Source organism: Gekko japonicus, unplaced genomic scaffold (assembly GCF_001447785.1).
Source record: "Gekko japonicus isolate JY-2015 unplaced genomic scaffold, Gekko_japonicus_V1.1 scaffold273, whole genome shotgun sequence".
NCBI lineage: Eukaryota > Metazoa > Chordata > Lepidosauria > Squamata > Gekkonidae > Gekko > Gekko japonicus.
In genome coordinates, this window is record NW_015167539.1 from 563 (window position 1) to 26,314 (window position 25,752).

Below are 25,752 nucleotides of genomic sequence, written 5' to 3' on the forward strand. Positions count from 1 at the left end.
AGAGTGTTCAGGGGGTATTGTGAAAGTGAGTTGGATAATAAGAAGGATTGTAAAACAGGAAGTTTGAAAAGGGAGTGTGGAGAGATGGGAAGGGTCCAAAAGAACAGAATCCTTTGGGGGAAGGGGAACAAGAAGGGTGGGGATTAGGGAGGAAAATCAGGAAAGGTGTGATGGAGGGCTATCACAGGAAGTATTGAAAGGACCAACATGGGGTCATCAGGGGGAGGAAGTGGGGATGGTGAAGTGACTATGCAGAAGTGGAAGAAGGAGGCAGTTTAAAGGCAAGGGAAAGGCAAAGAAGAGGAGGAAAAAAGGGGAAAAGGGAAAAGAAAACATTTATGAAGGTCACTAAATGAGAACAATGCTCTAAAGCAAGTAAGAAAGGTTTTGTTTTCAACTTGATCCCATTCACTCCATAATTCCCACTCAACACTGAGGTGTTGGGGCTGAATTTATATGAAGAGAAAGCTAAAAACATTTTGCTTGGGTCCATACTCGTAGTATCTGTTTGTTGTAGTCTCTAATCACACATTTAAAGAGAATCAAAAATAGGTTTACCAAGGACAGCCAAAATTTTCCCGGCTTAGAGTAAAACCCACACAGGATGGGGCTAGGAGTTTCTGGAATATAGATATCTGGCAGGGGTTCATCTGTTTCAGGCTCTTCCTCTGGAAACACAATTTCTTCCATCTCTTTTCCCAACTCTAGTTCCTTCTGTATAAACTCCTTCCTTGCTTTCTCCTTGTCTGCTTTTTTCTTCTCTCTGCATTTAATTTCCTCTTCTATCTTCACAGAAACCAGTAAAATGGACACATTAATTTTCACACATCCAAATCTTAATATTTTAAAAGCTGTTTTTCATCAGATTAAGTGTCATGGGCCTCTATAGTTCAAGAATTAATATTTCTTAAAATTTGCTCTAAAATTTCTCCTATCCATTATTCTAGTGATATTTATTTAGCCAAACTAAATTTCCATTCCACATCACTGTTAAGAAAAAGAAGTAAACAAAACCAGAATACTCATATAGAAATACAAAAAATTAAAATCTCATTTCTGCTGAACACTTGGGGGGGGGGGAAATAACAGGAAAACATTAATCAATCTCTACTAGCAGAAGGGAAATATAATGATAAAGTATATCAGTTCTTAACCAAATTGTTTACTCAGATAGCAAAGAAAGTTCTATCTGCTCAGGATCTAAGCAAGCTATTTCCTCAGTGCTTTAAACCATGGCCTACCTGATGTTGATTGCACTTGTGGCTTAGGTCTACTCTTGATTAAGGAAAACTGGGTACTAGAAATCCTATTCATTCTTTAAAAGGAAAATGTTGGTAGCTCATCTGTAGGCTCTATGCTACAGCTGCAGCTGCTCCAATCCTACAGACAGAGATTCTCACCTGAGGGATCTACAACACACCTTTTTGGAACTAAAACTTCCACGTGATGAAGTAAGGAAACAGATCAACAAAGCCAAAATGATACCCAGAGAAAACCTGTTAGAAGACAGGCCCAAAAGACACAATAACAGAACACCACTAGTGGTTACATACAGCTCTCAGCACAAAACAGTTCAACGCATTGTCAATGACTTACAGCCTCTACTGGATAATGACAGTTCTCTTTCACAAGTACTGGAGGGGCAAACCTTTTCTTGCGCACAGACAGCCCCCCTGTCTCAAACAACTCCTCACCCACAATAATGCAAAATCTAATTTGAACATGGACACTGGGACCAGAGCTTGAAATAAACCCAGATGCTTCTTTGCTGCCACATACACCCAGACAACACAATCACTGGACCTAACGACATCAACTACACCATCAGAGGCTCACTCACTTGCTCATCTTCTAACATTGTATATGCCAGCAAATGTCAACAATGCCCTTTGGTTCTCTACATAGGACAAAACCTATGCCAGAGGACATCAGGAATCACAAGATTGAGAAATCTGTAGGAGAACACTTCAAACTTCCAGGACATTCAATTGTCGACCTCAAAGTAGCTGTTTTATTTTAAAGGAACTTCAGGAACAGACTAGAAGAAGAAATTGCTGAGTTGCAACTTGCAAGTTATAACAACACTTGAACAAAAAAACAACAACCAGGACTCAACAGGGATACTGTTTTTTATCTCATCACATATGCTAATTCTATTGCATTTGAGCAGGTATTTTAATAAAATTTTAAAAAACATATGCTAATTCATTCAGTCCTCACATATGTATTCTCAACAAGGACTATAAATCCTCTGTATTGTAGTGTATTTCTTTTTAGAATACTATATTAGAATACTGAATGTCATGCAAGGAATATTGGGATGTTTTGCTGACATGACACTGCATCCACCTCAAAAAAGTGCTGTTAAGTGATCTTCATGCCTGGGAGGAGAGAATGCAGATTCTCAGTTTGCTTCCCATAATTAGACAAGATACCATTAAACAAATCTGCTATTCTGACATGTTTATTGCTTTACAACTGTTGACCTTACAACCTTAGTTTGTTATTTAGTTCTGACTTTGCATACCTTAAATATCATAATGTTACATGTTGATTTGCTGTTAAGTCCCTGTCTATAAGTTTGAACCTTACCTACCATTCCAATGTATTTGAAAAAGTTTGCCTTGCACATGAAGGCTCATACTTTGAATAAACTTTTGTTGGTCTTAAAGGTGCCACTAGATCCTAAATTTGTTGTTCTAACATAGTTTCTTGCTTTTCTGTCAACAAGTTCTCTAAAGCCAAGCTGTCTTGCAGCACCTTTTAGAAAACAATAAAGAGGATTCCCTCCTGAACTATTTCAAAAATCATGGGATGGGGTGATGAATGAGAAAGCTGGCAACTGGGCCAAGGACCATCATTATATCTATTTGATGGTCCTTTAAAGCAACAGACCTAATGACTGTCATATAGACTTTTTCAGCTTTCAAAATTACAATAAAACAAAGAGATCTAAAAGAAATCATGAGACTGAGGACTCACCTGGAAATCCCCATCCCACCCCCAAAGTCTTCCCCTCCAGGATTCTACAAACTCTTCCTTTATTATACACAGACCAAAAGACAAATTCATCCCAATCAAGACTATTACCTCTCAAATCTATATCACTTTTGCCTAGGGGGTGTAGGGGAGATATTCATTAGGGAATTGTATAAAACTGCACCAAAGATTTATGTAACTGCACATTTTAACATGACAGAAATGTGAAAACACACTTTTAAGACTGGCCATGAATTTTGAAAAAGAGATACGTTACATTGGGTAAAAGACTATTTTAATATAAACAAACGACGTTGCCCCAGAAGGTTGGACCAGAATCAACGGGTTGAAATTAAATCAAAAGAGTTTTGAACTAAACATTAGGAAGAACTTCCTGACAGAACAATTCCTCAGTGGAACGGGCTTCCTCAGGAGGTGGTGGCCTCTCCTTCTTTGGAGATTTTCAAATAGAGGCTAGATGGCCTTCTGACAGCAGTGCTGATTCTGCGAACTTAGGCAGATCATGAGAGGGAGGGCAGGAAGGACATGATACAAAATACAGAATTAAAACAACTTAAAACAGCTTAAAATCATTTCAGCGGATGCACATATGACTTTGAAACATGTGTCATTGTGGCTAACATCATGCATATACAGTTAAAAGCTGCTAAATAAATGATGACTGTATAATTTAAAAAGTTATATGCATACAATACCAGGTTCATCATGGACAAAAATATTCTAATGCCATGACCAGACAATCAAGGATGTCTGTCCTTGTACTTAGTAATGTTTGCAGAACCACATTTCTACAGACTTTCAGGCTCACTCCTCCTTGTCTCCTAATTTAAAGTTTATAGTAACGCTCAACAATATACACAATAAATCTCTCCAAGAAGACATTTGCATCATCATCACAACTGTATACCAATTTTAATCTGAGAGTCAACCATGGTTTTCACAAGGTACCCAGAACCCTGTATTTTTATGGAGGTGCTAAGAATATTTTCCCCACAACACATACAGTTCCTAAGACTTCTTAAGAGAGTGCCTTGTGAGCTGAATCAGTTTCATATAGGCATGCCAAATTATATAGCCTGAAGTAGATAATGAAAGAAAAATAATGCCACATTAATTCTATACATAGTCCCATAATTGTGTTTATATTCCTTGTTCTATTTTCTATGCCTTGAGAATATATAAGAATCAACCTATAACTGGGCAAAATAATAAATAAAGATACCTCTATTCCTTTTGTAAACGCTTCATCTATAGTCTTATATACAACACTGTAAAATTAACAAATTCAGCATTTTGTACTTTGGTAATAAAAGGTAAAGGTAAAGGTTCCCTTGCTCGAAAGCCAGTTGAATCCGACTCTAGGGTTGCGGTGCTCATCTCCGTTTCAAAGCCGAAGAGCCAGCAGTGCCTTGTGAGCTGAATCAGTTTCATATAGGCATGCCAAATTATATAGCCTGAAGTAGATAATGAAAGAAAGATAATGCCACATTAATTCTATACATAGTCCCATAATTGTGTTTATATTCCTTGTTCTATTTTCTATGCCTTGAGAATATATAAGAATCAACCTATAACTGGGCAAAATAATAAATAAAGATACCTCTATTCTTTTTGTAAATGCTTCAGCTATAGTCTTATATACAATACCGTAAAATTAACGAATTCAGCATTTTGTACTTTGGTAATACAAGGCCTAAAGATTTAACTTCCTTATTTATTACCGAATTGTTACCTTAAGCCGAGACATTATGCTGTAGAAACAAAAATACTCTGTCGGGATATCTTTGATTTTATATGTTTTTTCCACATCATGGTCTCCAGGGTTTGGAGCAAGAACTTGGACAGCGAAACCATTCTCACACAACACAAGCAGCGTGCTTTCTGGCTGCAGAAAAGAATGTTAAAGTATAAGCATCAGTCCTGTGTAAGAGACTGGCTTTGCTGCTGCTGCTGAAAAACAGATGAGAGCTCTGGAGCAGTTATGATCATAGCAAAATACAATATTTAACCTTTGACAGTAATAGGCAATGGGGAAAGGTCTTTTCTGGGATCAGTAAGTAGTTTAGAATTAAACAGTTTTCCCGGTGCAAGAAAATAAGCAGTTGAGTCCTCTCAGAATATGTATTGGGATCAGTGCTCTTCATGCTTGATCAGGAATCAGAAATCAATTCTGATACAACAGTTTTGTAGGTGGCACCGAGTTATTCAGCATGGTGAAATCTGAATGTCATCCATCCAAACTGAGGACCAAATTATACATTTGGGTTTTTAAGAGTTGGGCCTGGATTCCCTAGTCCCAACTCAGTTTCCTTGCAGTCATACATCAGCTGCAGGGAACAGCTTTTGGAAAATAAAGGAAAGCTCATTTGGACTTAGAATGTGGCCTCAGAGGGAGGGAGGGCTCCTGCTCCCCCACAGCCATTTTCCTGTGCTGAAATAGTTTCTGTGTGTGTGTGTGTGTGTGTGTGTGTGTGTGTGTGTGTGGAGGGGTTATTTACCTATTTTTGCTGATCCACATAGAGTAATCTGTGCATGTGGAACAGCAAAAGTGGGGATGTAACTTCCCCCCAGAGCTGTTTTGGCAACTTGGGGTGGGGAAGGCAGGAACTCTTCCTCCCTTGGTGGTGGCATTTCAAGCTCAAACGTTCTACCAATTATTAGTAATGAAATATGTTCCCCCGGTTCACTTATATAGATTTAGTTTGGCATACAACACAGTAGCACAAGGCATGGCAAAAAGATAAACAGTGAGATACCAGTACTATGAAAAAAATAACCCCTCACATGTGACAGTGGAGACCACTGCAGTCCCTGCACGGGTCCAGGAACAGTAATGAATCCTATTGGATCATATTTGTCATCTACAGCAAAGAAGAATACAGTTTTATCTTTACTCTGAAAAAGAAAGGGGATAATTGTGAAAATCATGCAATGCAAAAGAATATTTGAGTCTATCAACATAAAGGACATAAGGTTTCCACACAACAACAAAGTGTGGTTTGGCAGTTTCTACCTAACCTCATATCTGAGCTTCATCCACAAGTTTTCACTTACAATTTGCAGACAAACTGTGATTCATTGGATGGATTTGCACAATTGGAGCAGGGACTATACAAGCTCACAGAACATTCCCATTCTTCCAAACCATGTTTTAAAAGATCAAGACCATTATGTCTGATCTAATTAGGGTTGCCAACTCCAGCCTGAGAAATTCATAAAGATTTGGGAGAAATGCCTGGAGAGGGCAGGGTCTGGAGAGGGGAGGGAGCTCAGCAGGGGTGTGATGTCATAGAATCCACCTTCTGAAGCTACTATTTCTTCCAGGGGAACAGATCTCTGTAGTCTGGAGATCAGTTGTAATTCTGGGAGAATTCAAAGCCCAACCTGGAGGTTGGTAGCCCTAGATCCAATCAAAATAGACCCACAGCACCTGAAAGACTATTCTCATGTGTCCACTTTATCATTTGTATGAAGTGCTGCCAGCATTCTCCAGAACCTGGATTTTTTCCCCAGGTAGGAAAGTCCATTTTTCTCCTGCATATTCACATTTTGGATGAGCTCCAGACAATCTAGAAATGATGTCTGGTGTTGCCCAAACACCTACAGATCATAGAGTCAAGTGGTAACATCATGAGCATACCAGACCCTGGAGGCCTCAGCCCAGCTGGTGCAGCTGAGTAATTTTAGACTCTGCACTTAATTTTCAGGGGTGTGTGTGTGTCAAGTATTCAGATATTCGAGATGTGAATCTAAAGACTGCTCTCAGGGCTTTAGACTTCCACCCAAATGTTCAACCCTGATGTCACTTCCACTCAGCCTGCTCCCACCCTTAACCCATCTATATATATATAAAAGAAAGTCCCCTCACGGTAAAATCAATGCCCAGGCCAAACCCCTGGACCTAGAAACATGAAATTTGGGGAGAGCACTCCTACCATGACGTAGATGCTCACTAAGAAGGAATTTTTAGAAATTCGACCCTAAGGGGGGTCAAAAGGGGTAAAATGTGCTCCCTCCATTGCTCCCTATGTGGCTGCCAGGCTGCTGCCTCCTTGCACCCCCCCACTCCCTGATTGGTCAGCTGCAGAGCTCAGTGTTCTGAGGTAAAAAAACCCCCAGTTACAGGAGACTGCAAAGAGCTAATGAGAGTTGAGGAATTCAGGAATGGCCAATCCGGCTAATCACCCGTGAGGTGCAGCAAGGCTGCTGGCCCAGCCTCCCCTATGGCTTCAAACACACTCCCCCCACCTCCTACACCTGACAGGTGGCTGTCTGTCAGGTGCAGCAGCGGGTGCAGGGTGCTTAAAGCCATCAGGGAGCCTGCCCCAGCAGTAATTCCTTAGTGATCCTGCAGGCTTGCAATACCCCACCTGTCAGGTGTAGGAGAGGGGGTGGGATGCTTACAGCCATTGGAGAGCCTTGCTCAGCAGGCTTGCCTTAGTGCTGCTGCTGACCCAGCCTCCCCAATGTCTTTAAACACACTCCCCCCAACACCAGACAGGCGTGTGTCTGTCAAGTGTAGGAACAGGGCTAGGGTACATTAATCCTTAGCAATGCTGCTAGGTCAAATGGGACACATCAGCCTCCCAAATGTCTTTAAACACACTCCCCCCCAACACCAGACAGGTGTGTGTCTGTCAAGTGTAGGAGCAGGGCTAGGGTACCTAGCAATGCTGCTAGGTCAAATGGGACACATTCCCATCCACCCCTCCTCCACTTGACAAGCGGTTGTCTGTCAGGCGCAGGAGAGGGGCAGAGCATTGAAAGCCATCAGGGAGGCTGCCCAAGGAGCATCGCCTTAGCAGTCCTACTGGCCCAGCTTCCCCGATGCCTTCAGACACACTACCCCTCTTATACCTGATAGACCTGTCAAGGGTTGGAAGGGGCACAGAGTCCTTAAAACTGTCAGGGAGGCTTGCTCAGCAGGATTGCCTTAGCACTGCTGCTGGGCCAGCTTCCCCGATGCCTTTAAACACAATCTCTCCCCCCCCCTTTACATTAGACAGGTGGGTGTTAGGTGTAGGAGCAGGGCTAGGGTACTTTAATCCATCAGGGAAGCTGCCCCAGGAGGATAACTTTAGCAATGCTGCTGGCTCAGCCTCCCCAGTGGCTTTAGCCACACTCCCACCTACTATGGAAATATACCCAAAATTTGTAGAAAAGTGGTTTCCTGTATTAAGTTACTTAACTTCTCATAATGTGGGTTCTAGAAAATTGGTTCATATGAACGTGCTTAATATCTAATTGCCCGAATGTTGTTTTGAATATGTAGCTATGTCCTACTTCTTAAATGGAACATAAATGAGAAGCATTTTTGTAAAAAAAAAAGGTGGGTATACCCTACACCACCACCCCCAAAATCAATGCCCAGGCCGAACCCCTGCACCAAGAAACCCAAAATAAGGGGAGTGCATTCCTACCATAACACCAACCCCTACTACAATGAAAACCCCTTCGAGTTCAAGAGGCTGCAGTTCCTCCTCAAGGTATGCTTTACTATAACCATCAACAAATCCCAAGGCCAGACACTGAAGGTAGCAGGACTTAACAGACAACTGCTTCTCACATGGACAGATCTATGTGGCCTGCTCCGGGGTGAGCTCACCAAGCAGCCTGGTGATCTTAGCACCTTAGGGCAGAACCACCAGTGTGGTCTACAGAGAGGTCCTTCAGTAGAGAGAAAAAACAGTACATATGTCTCACTTCATTTTTACACTACAATCTTCTCCATTAGAATTCCTACAAAAATGTTACATTTCAAACTTCACATCAGTAGTATAACTGGATTTACAGAACTTAAATACCATAGTGAAGCACAGGTACCAGGCTAGTGGAGGAATAAATGAGCATTAGTATTTTTTAAAAAAACACAAAAACACCGAATGTAAACAGTCCATTAAAAAGTTTTCATTTAAAGAGTGAAACCATACCCCTGTGGCAAACAGTTCTCCATTACGTTCATAGGCCAATGCTGTAACAGTCGTGGTGTGAGGCTTGAAAGCGTGTTTCAGACGCAAGGCTGCCTCGCCTAGGTTGTTCCGTCCAGCAACAACAGGAAGTCCCTTTGGATTATAAAGTTCAATAATGCGAACAACACCATCTTGAAAACCTACAGCAATTAGACCTCCTTTTGGATTCACCTTTGATAAAAAAATTAGTTTTCATCAATGTAACAGAGTAATGTAGAGCTATTTTAAACCACAATTAATGCATCACCTCATAAATCTATACAAAATTCCCATTGTGGCTTATTCAGCACATAGGCAGACAACTCAAAACACTGTGACCTAGGCTGCGTTCAGACGGGCAGCTAATCCCGCCATTGGCCTGGCTCTAATTTGATCCCAATCTTTTTAATCCAGTGTTGCACAACCAGACAGCTCCCCCATGAATCCCCTTACCACGCGCGGGCTCTGCGGTGGATTGTCTAGATGGTGTCCACCTGATGGAGCTGCACGGTTGGTTTCTTAAAAAAAAAAAAATACTGTCTGCACATACACATCCGTGCCTCAACATATACTTGTTTTTCCGCGCACCGCCAGTGGTACCTCCCTCTAGGTACCATTTCATTTAACGCAGTTCATAAATTTCACGGGCCATTCAGAAACATAAAATTGTCCAGAACATTTGAGTGGAGCTCTGCAGCTATCACACATTTACACGTTTATGCACATATCGCTAAGATTTTTTTAAAATGGCAACCTTTTGGGATGGTCTGGAGTCAGACCATCCTGGTGGGAGGATTGCACGCTGGAACGATCAGACAGGGGAAAGTCCACCATTGGCCTGTCGGCAAGCATTAACCCCGGACTTTCACCAGTATCTTTAAAGTACGGCTCCCTGGCAGGGCTGAATGCGCTGAACACAGAAGCGACACCTTTCCCAGATGTTGATGTCTGATTGTTCCCTTTAGGTCCGCCAGGCACTCATGCCTGGGGCAGATCTAAAGACCCATCTGATCGGGACCTGACATTATTTTTTCCAAGTGCCAGACAGAAAACTTGGAATAGGACACAAAACCGAAAATCCAGAAAATCCAAAATACTAAAAAATAATATTTTTTTCAAAAAAATGAATATAAAAAGCCACAAAACTGCAACCAAATTAAGAACCGTGAATAATTTCCCTGCAATACCAGCCCAGTATATCCATCTGCTATAAAGAGAAAACAAAGAGAAAGCCAAGAACTATCTTCAGACACACACAACCCAAGAGCCCCATGGCTGGAGAGGTTTGAAACTCTGAAGATGAACTATTCAGTCATACCTCCGTCATTCAAGTAGGAAGAGGAATTTGAACAGTGAATGATCAAAAATCATGCCTGTTTTGTACAGTATACTCTCACTACCTTTTAGAGCAGCGGTTCTCAATCTGTGGGTAGCGACCCCTTTAGGGGTCGAACGACCCTTTCACAGGGGTCACCTAAGACCATCCAAAAACACAAATTTTCGATGGTCTTATTGTTTTTGTGATTAATCACTATGCTTTAATTATGTTCAATTTGTAACAATGAAAATACATCCTGCATATCAGAAATTTACATTACGATTCATAACAGTAGCAAAATTACAGTTATGAAGTAGCAACGAAAATAATTTTATGGTTGGGGGTCACCACAACATGAGGAACTGTATTAAAGGGTCACGGCATTAGGAAGGTTGAGAACCACTGTTTTAGAGGATGCAATTTTCTAAGACATCTGTGAGTGAAGGGGTGAAGGTCCCAAACCTACTCCTCTTGGACACAAGGGAAAGCATTTATTTGTGTTGTAACTTGAAATCAGGCAGCTCTTTCTTATACCAGTGATTTCAGTTTATTAGAACAAAACACAACAGAACACACAGAACAACCCCAACTTATATACAGTTTGGAACTGGCTAAACCACACCCCTGGAACAATAAGGTCCAATCATAAGTAAGTGCTTAGGACCAATAGGTTTGTTCCCACCAAAAGTCATAGTCTTCCCTGATTGGTCCACTGCACAACGGCAGCCAATCAGGCTGTTGATTTTAGGATACCGAGATTCTATGGAGCTTGTGACTGAAGCTCAGGCTCATTCTATATTTCAGGCTATCCATATAACACAATGCATAACAATTTGTTATAAATACTTGTATGTTTGCCTTTTTTCCTTTTTTCTCCCGCCACCAGACCCTGCCCCCCAGTTGCCAATCAGCTGGCCAGCGGGGAGACTTACCTGGAAAAAGAGAAAGGCCCAGGCCTTGTTGCCAGCATCACACAGGAAGTGATGTCATCATACCAGCAATGTTCAGGTGACACTCTGGTAATTGGGCAAAACCTCTATGGTAAAATCAGCTTCTACCAAAGAGTTTTTGTTCAAATACCACAGTGTCACCTGGATGTTGCTGGTGTGATGACCTGGCAACCCTGGCCCCAAGAAAGGTAGCAATACAAAAAAAAGGCCTGTAAAATTGGATTAACATATTAAAACAATTATAAAATATATTAAAACCTAGAAACTCTGGAGCGAAACCTAGAAGGATGAAAAAGGAGGAAGAAGAATGGTGAAGGTGTGCAATAAGCTTCCAAATCTCATAATGCAGCAAAGACAATTAGCCATTTGTACGTTGCAGCAATTAGAAATGGGAGTAGATACACAGGAGGATCAAGTAAATACAAGTATACCAATGCTACTTACCACTTTCGGTGCCCAGGTTAGCACTGTTCCTCCCTGTTTAAATTTCATCTCAGTCAACTGCATTTTAGCAGCAAAATCATAGATACGCACTGAACCTGTGTTAGAGAGTTTAACAAGTCAGTAGGGAAAAGTGAAAAGCCATTGTCCTCTCTCACTTTCCAAAATCAAAGAAATAATTCTGGCTGCATGACAACAAACACCTTTCTTTTTTGTCATCAAAATTCCCACAAGAAGCTGCATGACAACTGAGTAACATTAATGCCTTCAAGACACAGAGGTAGTGGAGGACTTAGAAAACCAGAGTTCATATCAAAGCCCTTTGATACCTTCCAGCAGATGCCTCTTCTCTCAGATTTCTCACCTGCAGCATTAGAGTAAGTGACCACCTCACAAGACAGTTCTGAGGATTAATGCTTTGTCTTTTAAAGGCATTTAAAGCCAATGTAGTATAGTGATTAAAGTGTCAGTCTGGAACTAGGGTTGTTAACCCACAGGTGGCACCTGGAGATCTCCCGCTATTACAACTGATCTCCAGCTAGCCAACATCAGTTCCACTGGAGAAAATGGCTGCTTTGGAGGGTTAACTCTATGGTATTATACCCTGCTAAGGTCACTCTCCTCCCCAAACTATGCCCTCCCTCAAAATCTCCAGGTATTTCCCAACCCAGAGCTGGCAACCCTATCTGGGACTGGGAAGATCTAGGTCCAAATTCCCTGTCCTGTAATGGAGTAGCCTTAAGACAGGTATTTTCACTCAATCTAACCTCCTGCACCAGATGTTTGTGAGAACGAAAGGAAGAGGAGGAACTGCACTGAGCTCCTTGGAGAAACAGCAGGATACAAACATTATCAAAAGATAGACATCATTATTATTTATTCCCTAAAAAATCATCCAAACTTTATTCAGTAATGCTTTTTTGTCAATTTTTAAGGTACATATTTCCAAAGGGAAATAAATATGCTTGTTGGGTCACTTGTTCCTTAACATTTTACAGCACAAAGAACATGGCATTTTCCCCCTCACGGCTGCAAAGACAGGAACATGAAACCATTTATGAAAAAAAAGACTCTTACTCTGAAAAAATGAAATTACAGCGCTACAAGTGAGCATCACACAAGATCAGTGGACAATCCCCTGAACACATCAGTGTAGCTAATCTCAGTCTTTAAAATTAAATGGGGGAGGGGTAGAAAGAGTTGTACTCACGGTCAAGAGCAGTGGTGGCCATTAGATATGTGACTGGTGAAACAGCAATGGCTTCTATCTTTCCAGAATGGAAAGTAAAGAGACATTCTGGATCGTGAGTCTAATAAACATGAAACGGAGTTCTTTAGAAGATAATCTGCAAAAGCAGTTTAAAAGCTATGTGTACCTACAGACACCAAAGCCTTCTGAAAATCATGTTCTTGAAACATCTTGTGCTGGACATTCAAAAAGGGGCACCTAACATTCAATCTAAAAAGAAAGTTTAAAGACTGGATACAGACTGTGTATGTAAATTCAACCCCAAGGATCTTTGCTAGTGATTGTGTATTAGAATACTGTCGGCTTTGAAGAAGCAACAAATAAGGTCCTTCTTTTGTTTACCTGTCCATCCAACTCAAAGCCACATTGATTACAGCAAAAGAGACTATATTAGCAGAAAATCTGTTGGAAGAGATCCTCTTAAAATGTGTTTATATGTTGATGACAGTGCATCAGCCATTATAAGCAGAAGTCTTTCTTATGACACTTGAAAGAACAGTATAATAACAATGTTAAGCTAAATTTCTCTTTTTTCATTAATTTGAGCTATTTGTTTAACACATATGCACTTGTTCTGTGTCAAAACTTTGGTATTTTGATAGCAATAAAAAGATAAATCACTAGTGCTATTGACTTTAAATATAAAAAATATGTCTCTATTTAGCTACCAAATACAAACCATGTATAAATTTAAAGAATGATAAAAAGAAATGAAAAACGTACAACATTTGCAAAACTCAGATCAAGCTTCCAGATGGCTCCATTAGAATCCTAAAGAAGAAAACAAGTAAAAGCAGCTGTTATTTCAAATGATATTTACACTTGTAGTGTAAAGATGCTACCTCCAATCCAGAGAAAGCTAGCTGTACTTGAATCTGACTGAAATCATTAACTAACTTGTCCCATTGACATTTGCCAGAGATCTAGTACGTTCATTTACAAGCAATCCTGCTTTATTACCTACTGACATTTGCCACTTCATTTATTTTTAAAAGGAAAAGGAATAGATCTAGTACGTCCACATCACTCCATTTACAAGCAATCCTGCTTTATTACCTAGAGATCAGATATAACCATTATATCTGGCTGCTGTGGATAGATTGCAAGCAGTCCTTGAGCACTTCAACACAGGACAGATGAGTGTACTTCAGATGGCACCATCATGTGCCTCAAGGGGGGGTTTCATGGTAAAGCCCCACACATGAGGCTGCATTTGCAGACCCTGTCAGGGTCATACATCTATAGCTGAGACCAGCATGGCACTCGTGCCTGTTATGTATTCAGATGGACTTTGAATGCATGATCTGTATAGGACTTGATGTATGTGAAACATCTCATTGAAGTGCCGCAGGTGAAGATTCAATAGGGAGACCTTTGGGTGTGGCTAGTCCCGTCTCTCCCCACACACTCTGTTCAGTCTGCTGTCCCAGCCCTACTTTTGGAGTGGAATGTTGCACCCAGCCAGCCCTTGCAAGTTCCACCTGCAGCTCCACCCCACTGAGACACATGCCATGCTAGGGGATCCTCAGTCCTCCTCCCCATGGCCCCAGGGAGGTAGCAAATGGAGTTGTCAGGGCTCGCCATGATTTGCAGTTCAATAAAGTCTGTGCTATGCCACAACTGTCTCTCTGTCTCTTTGGTCCTGACTGAATGACAGGAACTCCACGCCCCTCCCTGCCCCAGTCCCTCCCCACCCCATCTGTGACTCCCCAGAGGGCTGCCCAATGACATGTCTAAGAGTGGGTGCCTTGGGTGGCTGTGGATGACTCTGCAGGTGCCACTGGTGGGAGGGATGGGTATAAATCTAATCTATAAATCACCTGCCAAACATAACAGTCCCAGCAGCACCTCTAAGGCTGACCTAAGACCAGGTTCCCCACTCACCACTCAGGCTACTGTGTGAAGGGGAGATGGGCCAGAGGGTAGTCTGGGTGAATGAGCCAGCTTGGTGTGGAGGTCAGAGTGTACAACTAGCTCTGGGATTCCAATCCCAACTTGTGCCATGGAAGCTAGGTGGGTGGACTGACCTAACACCAGGTTCCCCCCTCACCTCTCAGGCTACTGTGTGAAAGGGAGATGGGCCAGAGGGTGGTCTGGGTGAATGAGCCAGCTTGGTGTGGAGGTCAGAGTGTACAACTAGCTCTGGGATTCCAATCCCAACTTGTGTCATGGAAGCTAGGTGGGTAGCCTTGGGCCAGTAGCACACTCTCAGCCTAACCTACCACACAAGGTTGTTGTGAACATAAAACAGGAGAGAGGGTAACAGTGTTCGACACTTGGGGTCCCCATAGGTGAGGAAGGTGGGCAATGAAGAGCATGATTGAATGAAGTCCATAACTGTGTGTCTGCTCTAGGAACTGTGTGTCTGTCACCCAGGGGAAAGACATCTGGGAAGGTATCACTGAGGGGGCAGGGGGTCCCCTGAGTCAATGGTTAGGGGAAGCCAATGCAGCAGCCAGACTTGATGTCTTTGGAGGGGGGTGGGGTGGGCATTGGTGGGAGAGGCAGGCACCTGAGTCAGATCCTGGATGCTGTACCAAGGGAGTTGTTGCTGGGGCCCTGTGGTGGCAACTAAGTGGCAGCAGCTATAGTCCTACCACAGGGAAAGGATGGTATTTCCTGGGGCATGGAGGGGTTGGTGGCAGCTGGCAGGCACCTGGAGGGGCTACTGATGTCACAAGGGAAACTGGAAACAGCCAGAAGTGCATCAAGGGGGAATGCATTAAAGCAACTGACTGGATTGTCCACTGGGAACAATGGGAGAAGCTGGAATGCCCATTGGATATACTGGCAGCCAGAAATGCCAAGTGACTTGTGTGGGTTCCACTGCAATACAATACTCTACATGGGGGGGTATGAGGGCAGTGCTGTGTCCTGCACTGGCATGGGTGACCAGTTGGATGCAGGTTGCCCTCAGCAGTATGGCTGGGAAGCGTGCCCACTGGTGAGCGGAGGACACCTGCAAATGGATAAGGGTAGCAACGACAATTCCCTTCCCCTTCTGCCCTTCGGGGACCTTGTGCTCTGTGTGGATATTAGGGCAGCTGTGAATACCCATGGGCCAGATAGCTCGAAAAAAAAGGCCCACTGTCAGGTACCCAGGACTGCTGACGGGAGCTGGTCTCTTTAAGAGTGTGGGGTGTATACTGCTGACAACAAGCAAAACTCCTGTGGCCTGCCCCTCTCTGCTCCCTGCCTATGATGGATTCTGGACTCTGCCTCCTTGCCAAATGGTCCCTGATTGGTTCTGGCTGCCCTGTCCAGCACAGTGCCACCACCTCTGCACAATGCCTCCACTGATAGCACGAGTGCAGCTGCTATGGATGCTACCCCAGTTATGCTCAGATAACACTGCAAACCCACTGACTTTGTTTGCTGGCGTAACTTATCTCCATAGGGAATGGACTAGGGGTGCTACTGTTACGTGGCAGCTGGCCACCACAGCACGGGCACAACACAGGATTGCTCTATAAATTTCTTGGTAGAAGGAACTGGGACAAACATGATTCAACTTCTGCCGGGACAAAGACCTGCATTCTTCTCTAATTTGTGCTGCATGGTTGTTCGAGGAATGGCAAATGGAAAGATGTTCCACAGAATTCTGTCTGGCCTAATAATGAGACCTAATTAGGCAGGACAACTTTATGATGGTGCCATACAGTAGTGTAAAGATCTAGAAAGCCCCTCAGCTGACTCTGAGGCCTTTCTATCATGTACCACTGTGGTATCATCAATTTATATTCTACTATATAATCATGGTAAAATACTTATCACTGCTGTCCTCAAATTGTGTCCTCAAATAATTCTTTAAACAATTTAAAGAGATCAAAATAACTCTCACCTGAGCATACCAAAAAGGTTCTCCACGTTCATGAATTTTCACCATACAGTTCAAATTGACATGTTTCCCAACTAAAAGCTCATTCATGGGTTCCATCTCTAGCAGTCCAGAATCATCCACAATATCAGCAGTGTCTATTGTTTCAAAATCCCACACCTTTAAAGAATTTGGAACAAAAGAGATTCTTCATTTTCAAATGGCAAAGCCACTCCAAACGGTTCTCCCCTCATTTCTGGTCGTTTGGGATTGTCTGTTGTTTCTATGATGTATCTTGAACTGCTGTCGTACCATGATATACTGTGTATTATTATTTTTAACTTTTCTTTGTAACTTGCCTCGAACCCATTTTTGGAGACAGATTCTAAAATAAATAATGTGCTGGCTCTTATCTAAAATCAGTAGAGTGAAGCTCCTGCTGTAGATCACAGAGCCTCCCTCCCCCAAGTTCTGCTTCTGTGGGTCAAGAAGCCCTCAGGAACAGAGGGGAGGGAGCAAAGTAGGAGGTGGAAATCATTGCCTGCTCCTTTGCTAGTGGAAGTGATGTTCCGCCTGTGTAACTGCTGTAACTCTGGCAAAAGGACAACCTAGGATCCAACTCAATACATTTAGAAAAGCTTCAGAGAAAAGCTGAGGGAATGGTATCTCAAAAGGATATCACATTCTCACTTAACTGACCAGAACACCAGTTTGAAAGAGCTACCGTCATTCATCAATGCAAGGAACATTCAAATTGTCAACCTATAATCTATGCACCACAAGCTTCCCGGTATCTCAATTAATTTCAAAATAATACATTTCAAGCAGAAGATAACCTATGCTATTCTACTACGAACTATGCACACATTTCCTTTCATTAGATCCCTAAAGAAATTAATTAAATCTAAAACCATAACTATGCAAAATCCAAATGAGGTAGTTAGCACTAGTTACAACCAAGAAGTATCCAGTACTGCCTTATCACTCCTCTTTGTCTCAGAAGACTTTCAATCCTGAATGGCAACAAAGTCAAGCTAATACAGTTAGCTTATCTTTTGTGATATTAATGAAACCTAACTAGCAAGTGTTGAACAATTTTGGAGAATAATTCTTGAAATATTCTCTAGTCTAATTTTTCCAGGCTCATCTTTAATTATCTTCACGGCCAGCATTGTTTGTTTATAGGAGAAACTCTATAAATAGGTGCTGCACCCTGCAAGTTCCTTGATTCAAAAACTATTAATACAGGAAAGTATCAGTGATACTTTAACTTGAAGAACACATACTTAATTGAAGAAAAATATCAGTGATACTTTAATTGAAGAACACACTTCATAGCATCCTGCATGAAAATGAATAAAGCAATATTAAATTAAGGGTAAATAAAACATGGCAAGGAAACTTCAGGAATGTATTAGTAAATGTATTTGCTTGAAAGGCAAATGATACAGCATCCTTGCTGAAGCTAAGTGCAGGAATGACAAATCTCCTAGGATGGATGGATGGATGGATGGATGGATGGATGGATGGATGGATGGATGGATCTCTCCCCCCCCTCCCCCCTCCCCCTCTCTCTCTATATATATAACACCTCTGGCTCTGGGATAGATTAAAGTGGCATAAAAATGTAATAAACAATGATTGTGATGAAAAGATACCTCAATAAAAACTGAATAGTGAATACTGCCTTTAAATCTTTAACAAGTCCTTATAAACCCAGAAGCAAGATCTGGCCACACTCCCTTGAGTGAACATTCACTGACACATGGAGAAATATCTTTCTAATGGCAACCCCTCATTCCTGATAGGGTATTTCTCAATGCTTCCTTTAAGGAAGACAGCAACAAACTGCCTCTTGAATAGTGGGGGGGGGGGAATTGCCCTCCCCATGTGAAGTGGGCCTGGGCAATATGTCAGTTCAGTACATGTCTTTTAAGAAAACACTCACCCTGATATAGCCGTCTGATCCAATGGTGACCAACTCTCCTTCATCCAGAACTAACTGATTAATTGGCCCATGGTGGCAAGTTTTATGGCCAGGTCGACAAAGTTCCACTTTAATGAGGCCCCCTTCCCAGAGCAGCATGTTGCCCCATTCTGACCCTGAAAGCACCTTTCATGAAAATGAAACAAAATACATTATGTCAGAACCATGCATAAATGAAAGTGATACAACAGAATATGTTACATTCTGCAACAGCTTCATAGAATCATAGACCGATTTCCCACAAGCAGCTGCACTGCCCTCGTTCTTCCCTTCCCCCGATTGTATTTGTCAATTTCCCACTACTTGCTGCATGGTCGCCTTTTGACCCGCAGTTTCACCCAATTTCCCCTGCATATTTTTGATCCTCAAAAAACAGGATCGAGAAGATGCGGGGGAAATCAGGTGAAGCTGCGGGTCAAAATGTGGCCGCGCAGCAAGTAGTGGGAAATTGACGCTTAAAATTGGGGGAAAGGGAAGAGCGAGGGCAGAGCAGCAGCTTGTGGGAAATCGGTCACAGAGTTGGAAGGACCTCCAGAGTCATCTAGTCCAACCCCCTGCACAAGGCAGGAAATTCACAAATACCTTCCCCACCACACCTGCTGTGACCGCAGTTCCACGCCCTGGGCATGTAAGAAAGGGCCACAAGGACTAAGCACTGATGCAACCCTTCCTGCCCTCCCTCTCATGATCTCCCTAAATTCACAGAATCAGCATTGCTGTCAGATGGCCATCTAGCCTCTCTTTGAAAACCTCCAAAGAAGGAGAGCCCACCACCTCCCGAGGAAGCCTGTTCCACTGAGGAACTGCTCTGTCAGGAAATTCTTCCTAATGTTTCGCCGAAAACGCTTCTGATTTAATTTCAACCCATTGGTTCTGGTCCAACCTTCTGGGGCAATAGAAAACAACTCCGTATCATCGTCTATATGACAGCTCTTCAGGTACTCAAAGATGGTTATCATATCACCTCTCAGTCATCTCCTCCCCAGGCTAAACATACCCAGCTCCTTCAACCTTTCCTTCATCTGTACACACCCAGTAAATATATTTCCCCAACAAAATGCTGTGATTCCTGTCTGTAAGACCTAAATTGACTTAGTAATAGCACCAAATTGAAAAAGAATGGAATCATCATATGAATGTCCCCTGCTCCAAACTGTAATATTTCTTTTCATTAGATTATCCCCCACCCCTCAAATTATCACTTAGTTTGTAATCAATAATGAGAGATACTGATATTCTGCTTTGCAATTTTTTAACTTTTGAGACTTCTAGTTCTCTTGTACTTGCTTATTTGTGGAATGGTTAGAGCCTCTGTGATGTGGTGGTTAGAGTGTCAGACAAGGTTCTGGGAAACCCCAGATTCAAATCCCTATCCCACTGTGAAACTTGCTGGGTGATCTCAGACCAGTCACACTCTCTCAACCTAACCTTCCTCATAGGAAAGATCATGTACTAAATAAATAGTTGCTGTTTGCAAATGTTCAGAAATTATTTATTTCATTGGACTTAAAGCCCACCCTCCCCTGCACAGCAGGGCTCAGGGCAGGTAACAACACCGTTAAAACAGTACCATAAATTAATTATGAAAAAACGATTGTGCAACCTGTGTTCCAATGGATAAAACTAACACAGTGATAAGATAGATGGTGAAGAAGGGGCTGGGGGAGGCTAATTCAGATGAAAACTTCATTGCCTCACCCATGGGCCTGGCAGAACATCTCTGTCTTGCAGGCCCTGCAGAACTGCATCAGATTCTGCAAGCCCTATATCCCAACTGGAAGAACGTTCCACCAGGCCGGGGCCAGAGCCAAGAAGGCTCTGGCTCGAGCTGAGGCTAAACAAATGCTTTTTGGGCCAGGGATCACCAGGAGATTATTACCTATAGAGTGCAGTGCTCTTTGGGGGACATACCAGTAAACACATTCCTGAAGATATGTTGGTCCCAGACCATGTAGGGCTTTAAAGGTTAAAACCAAGATCCGGTATTCAATTTGGAGCCAGTGCAGCTGGTGGGGCACTGGCTGTATATGGGCTCTAGATGGTGTACCTGTAAGAACACGCACTGCCACATTCTGGACCAGTTGGAGTTTCCAGGTCAGTCTCAAGGGTAGCCCTGCACAGAATGAGTTACAGTAGTCTAGTCTGGAGGTGACCATTGTGTGGATCACTGTGGCTACGTCTGGGTGAGACAGGAAGGGAACCAATTGCCTGACCTGGTGCTGATGGAAAAATGCCAGTCTGCCATTTAATCTCCTACTTGTCCTGATGAAGCTGTCCTGACTGCTGAAACTATCTTTTTGTAAATGCAATTGTAAACACGGTCAAACCTTAAGCTGCCTCCTCTGCTTGTCCTCCTCCTCCTCTATCGGGGGTTCTATGATTGTAAATATGGAGCAAATCATGATGACACAAGATGTAAACCAAATGTAAAAAATGTAAGCCAATTTAGAATTCTTCATAATTCCTGCCATTTTGGATCAGGACTAACATGAATAGAACATCGTAGGGCTTAATTTATTGTCTAGAAAGACTTGCATGTGAAAGGGTTGAAATATTCCTTACCTTCCCATCTGGCAACTCCACATATCCTTCGATGTCTGTCAGTGCTGTTTTCCCAAATCTGCCCAAAGCTCCTTGTAGTTTCAGACCAGTGAAAGTAAGAGCCATCTTCCAAAACCTGACCATACAAAATCAAAGTTACCTTTTCAACAGTTATTGTATTCTCATTTTTCCCCCAAGGATGTCATACATACTGACAAATTTGGGTAACTATGGGCACAAAGACTCCAATATGTGTAATTTATTTGTGTTGGGCACAAATCTATACATATCTTTTTTATATATAATATTTTTATTGTTTTCCGCACAATAAGACAAAACACCCACCCCTCCACAACTTACAACATCAAACACAACCTTTCCCTTTTTTTTTCAACACAGAGCAGTTAACTAATCATATGAAGTAATTTGATAAATATCCAGTTCTTGTTCTCATCCACCTTTTCCACATTATGTTGAGCAAAACCTTTGAATTTGATTTTCTTTGGAGTACATATATTACCTTAATTTGATTCCCATTACGTATTGACCATATAAGAATATAACACATAGTATTGACTCTGGTCTAACTGGCTAGCTATATTCTTCCTTATTTGCCTTATATAGTATTGGCTCTAATCTATTTAACTCTATATTTCTAGACCAGTAATCTATACATATCTTGACCTCATGAGAACATATGAAAAACAAACATTTGTTTAAGCTATTTATGTCCATTGGCATATAACTTTGCTTTCCAAATTTACCCAATGAATTGCTCTGCAGGCTATAAGACCTATTTACTAGTACATTTACTCACACATAAGCATAACTCCACAGCTTCAAACTCATTCTGGATGAGCCTTTTTTGGAGAAGATCTACCTGCTGCCTGAAGTGGTAGTCTTGGGGGCATTCTTACAAGTAGATCTACCACGTTCCCTACTGTACACTCCTTGAAATGGCAGGCTTCTCGTAACAGTCCCAGTAATATCCCTTTGAACACAGATGACAAGAACACTGTCTTCTCCAAAAGGGAAGGAAGAGAAGCCAGAGATAGTGTATTGAGTTTATTACTGACCATAGGAGAGCTTAAATTATGAGATCCTGGTGTAAACACCTCACTTCTCCAAAATCTGATTCATTCAATTAAATACTAACTATACTCCAATGCAATTCCACCCCAAATAACCTTTTTGTAAACTGATGCTACAATGGCCTCAAAGCTAGGCTGCAGAGGCCATTTGTAAACAGGAGATTTAGGACAATTAAAGCAATTGTCCAGATAACTGCACTAGAATTAGACAATATATGCACTAGCTGTATTCTAACCATTTTTCATATTAGCACCAATATTTACCCTTTCTCTGAACAGACTGAGCATCTGCAATCTTTTAAAGCTACCTCTGGTGGTATTGTGTCCAAGAATGGCCACAACAACTAGTCAGTAAAAATAAGTTTCTTTTACTACATTCAGAAGCCAATTGTAAACCATTTTACTTGTGTAAAGACTGAGGAAAATGTGGAAAAAATTAGGAAGCACTACATGCTAACTCATTCAGTGATGTATGTGCTAGTCCAATGTTTGTTCAGTAATGTACTTCTTAAATTAAATGGTACACAAGAAACAAATTGCCACTAGATTAGATACAGAAGACTCAGGCTACAGAGATTTAGAAAGGGTGGGGGAGAGATTAATCTTTCCACCCTACACTATTTTCCCCAATCTAAACTGCCCAAACTATCTGCGTGTACCTAGGACAAACAGTAGCAGGGGAGGGGGAGGGGGAAGTATTTAGAGAGGAAAAATTACACAGCCAGAGAAAAAGAGTTAGGCTATCCCTCATCCTCTGTGGCCCAGTTCTAATAGGAGGCATGGTTGCTTCAAAGTAAAATTAAATATCCAAAAACAGATTTCCCATGACTCATCTAGTTACACTCTTTGATGCAACTTTATGCTCAAAAGAAACTGTGGATTCCACTACAGTAATGGAATCCATGTAACACTTTTTATTAAGACCAACCAAAATGACACAAAACAGCATGCAAGCTTTCAAGTTCCCCAGAACTTTTTATCAGGCTAGATGTTACAAAATAAAAAAGGGGGAAGGAGAAACAGATATGATGGTCATGATCTTAGCAATGTTTTCAAACATGTGATAAAATAAATTCTATTTTAGTGAGGAATACAGTTCTGCTATTGTTCACAAGACAAAATACCCCAGGTAATCACTATTATTTGTTTATATTACACACAAATGTTATCAACATGACATCCTGGTTCCTTCAGATAAAACTCCACTGACAGCTAGCTTACTTTATGTGTCCTGAACCAGATGTGGTTAGTTGTTCTTCATTTTCAAGAGAGAACGTGACTTTAAAAATATCTTGCGAAAATGCCTTCGATCTCAATATAATCTTCTCCTGTTTCCAGTCCCAAACTGTCAGCATATAATCAGGGCTGCTCCCAACAGTGGCTATCATAGTGCCAGAACGATTAAAGTCAGCAAATGCATAGGCTTCCTCTGTTCCACCTGGAAATAAGAATGTACTACAGGTTTCTTGGTGCTATAGAGGCAATCAGGTAGAATATTGTTTGCCAGCTATTCAACAAGTAGCTAGTATGCAGTACACATAAACATAATAGCACTGACTTTCCTTCTGATATCCTCTCAGTACCATTTAAATGACTGAAATTCACTTTTAAGTTACAGGAACTAATATACTTGAATTACTTCCCATTGTATTTTCCTTCACAATATTTTATCATTTGACTGAGTACACATCAAATAAAGAGGAACCACTGGATCGTACAGTGCTTGATTTATCAGTTTTCATTTAATTTATTTAATTGTCCCAGAGTACATTAGGACAGCCCTCCCTTTAAAAATAGTATGTGCAAAAATGCATTTATTAGGGTGATGAAGCAGCACTGTATTTTAGTTTAACTTCTGGCACTATTAATGTTACTAAGTAAAACAGAATTCAAGTGGCATCTTTAAGACTAATCAAGGTTACTCCTTGATTAAAGGTAACACTTGATTTTTTTTCACTTTGCTGCAACAGACTAACACAGCTAATCTTTTGAAAAATTTTGTTACTCTCTCCACTAAAGTATTGATTAAGAAATCATACATTGTGAAATTAATTGTGGACCCAAGACACAGTTTGGTCTACAAACTCCAACTGTGTCTGAACTTTATTATTGGGAACTATTATTAACTTTATTGTTTAATTTATGCTGTATTAGTTAACTTTATTATTTGGAAATTTTAATAATACTTAATAATTTGGAAAATTTAATAATAACTTTATTATTTGGAAAATGTATATATTACCTCTCCAGAGAACCTGCTCAAGGGAGCTAATCTAAATTTCTTTGTTGTCCATAGAACAACACTCGAACCAGTGGCTTCCTATTTCTTTTAAAATAAAAGGTATTAGAGAGGCAATCTAACTCATGTGCCACTATTATATAAGATGAAATTTAAGACAACATAAACTGTTAAAGATAAGTATTTAACATAGGAACAGACAGCTGCACTGAGAATTACAAGCCAAAATATTTCTCAATGAGAGATTAAAACTTACTCAAACACCCCTGCTTATTTTACTACTAAAGGTGAACTCAAGCAAAAGATCTTCCAAGTTAAAATGAATCGTCTTACCGTGATGATTCCAATCCCTCCACCACTTGAGCTTCGAAGGTATCTTTGATACCTTAATTTCAAGTCCAGAAGTACTATCTGGTTGCCAGCTATGTAAAGGAGTGTTGAACTATCCATCACCTGGAGGTTTGCCCGTTTAGTGCAGTCATAACCAAAAGAGTGCCTGAGGAACTGTCACTAAGGAACATAAGTGATGCTATTATTTAGGGTGATTTCATTCAAGTAATTATAAAGATATCAGTTTTAAAAGATGGTGGGGGATCCCATATATACCTTAATTAAGCTTAATTAAGAAGCTTATCTGAAAGTTGTGTTCAATAGCTGGGGGCACAGTCTTTTCATATATAAATTACATTTAAAAAGATTAATCGTTTTTTTAAATGTGTAGCCTATTCCTATCCATCCTTTAAAAACACGTTTCAGTTCTTCTGGCTCAATATATTACTAATACAGCTTAGTACCCTCTAGAACTCAAGCATTGTGTAATTTGACAATGTTTTATTTTCTTTTTAAAGAAAATACAAAGGCGTTCACCTCACCAGTTGCTGGTGAAGCCAGCTGAGATGTTGTCCCTCCCTTCGGGTGATATGGTTTCCCAGATAACAATGTTCAGTGGGCTAGCACTACCTGGGGTCTCCACAGTCTGAGGGGTCTAACTGTGATCTGTGGTATACCTACCTGAGGGTTCAGAAGGCTGTACCTTTGACCATGGCTCAGTTGTACAGCATCAGCTTTGTGCGCAGAAGGTCCCAGGTTTGATTCCTGGCACAACAATCAGGTAGTAAGTGATGTGAAACCCCTCTGCCTAAGGCCTTGGGGAGTTGCTGGCAGCCAGAAT

The 25,752-nt window shown here is 41.4% G+C and overlaps 1 protein-coding gene across 1 annotated transcript in view; it reads right to left on the reverse strand.

Annotated features, from left to right (window-relative positions):
- Positions 1–558: 558 nt before the first annotated feature.
- CFAP44 (cilia and flagella associated protein 44) overlaps positions 559–25,752 on the reverse strand; it is a gene marked incomplete at its 3' end in the record, with an annotated part of 35,335 nt that continues 10,141 nt past the window's right edge. Inside the window, 13 exon segments of the mRNA XM_015413565.1 lie at positions 559–777; positions 3,860–3,868; positions 4,733–4,885; positions 5,785–5,895; positions 8,931–9,140; positions 11,661–11,755; positions 12,868–12,967; positions 13,630–13,677; positions 16,748–16,903; positions 18,672–18,836; positions 21,273–21,387; positions 23,564–23,780; positions 24,791–25,077. Coding sequence (XP_015269051.1) covers positions 559–777; positions 3,860–3,868; positions 4,733–4,885; positions 5,785–5,895; positions 8,931–9,140; positions 11,661–11,755; positions 12,868–12,967; positions 13,630–13,677; positions 16,748–16,903; positions 18,672–18,836; positions 21,273–21,387; positions 23,564–23,780; positions 24,791–25,077 — 1,885 coding nt within the window.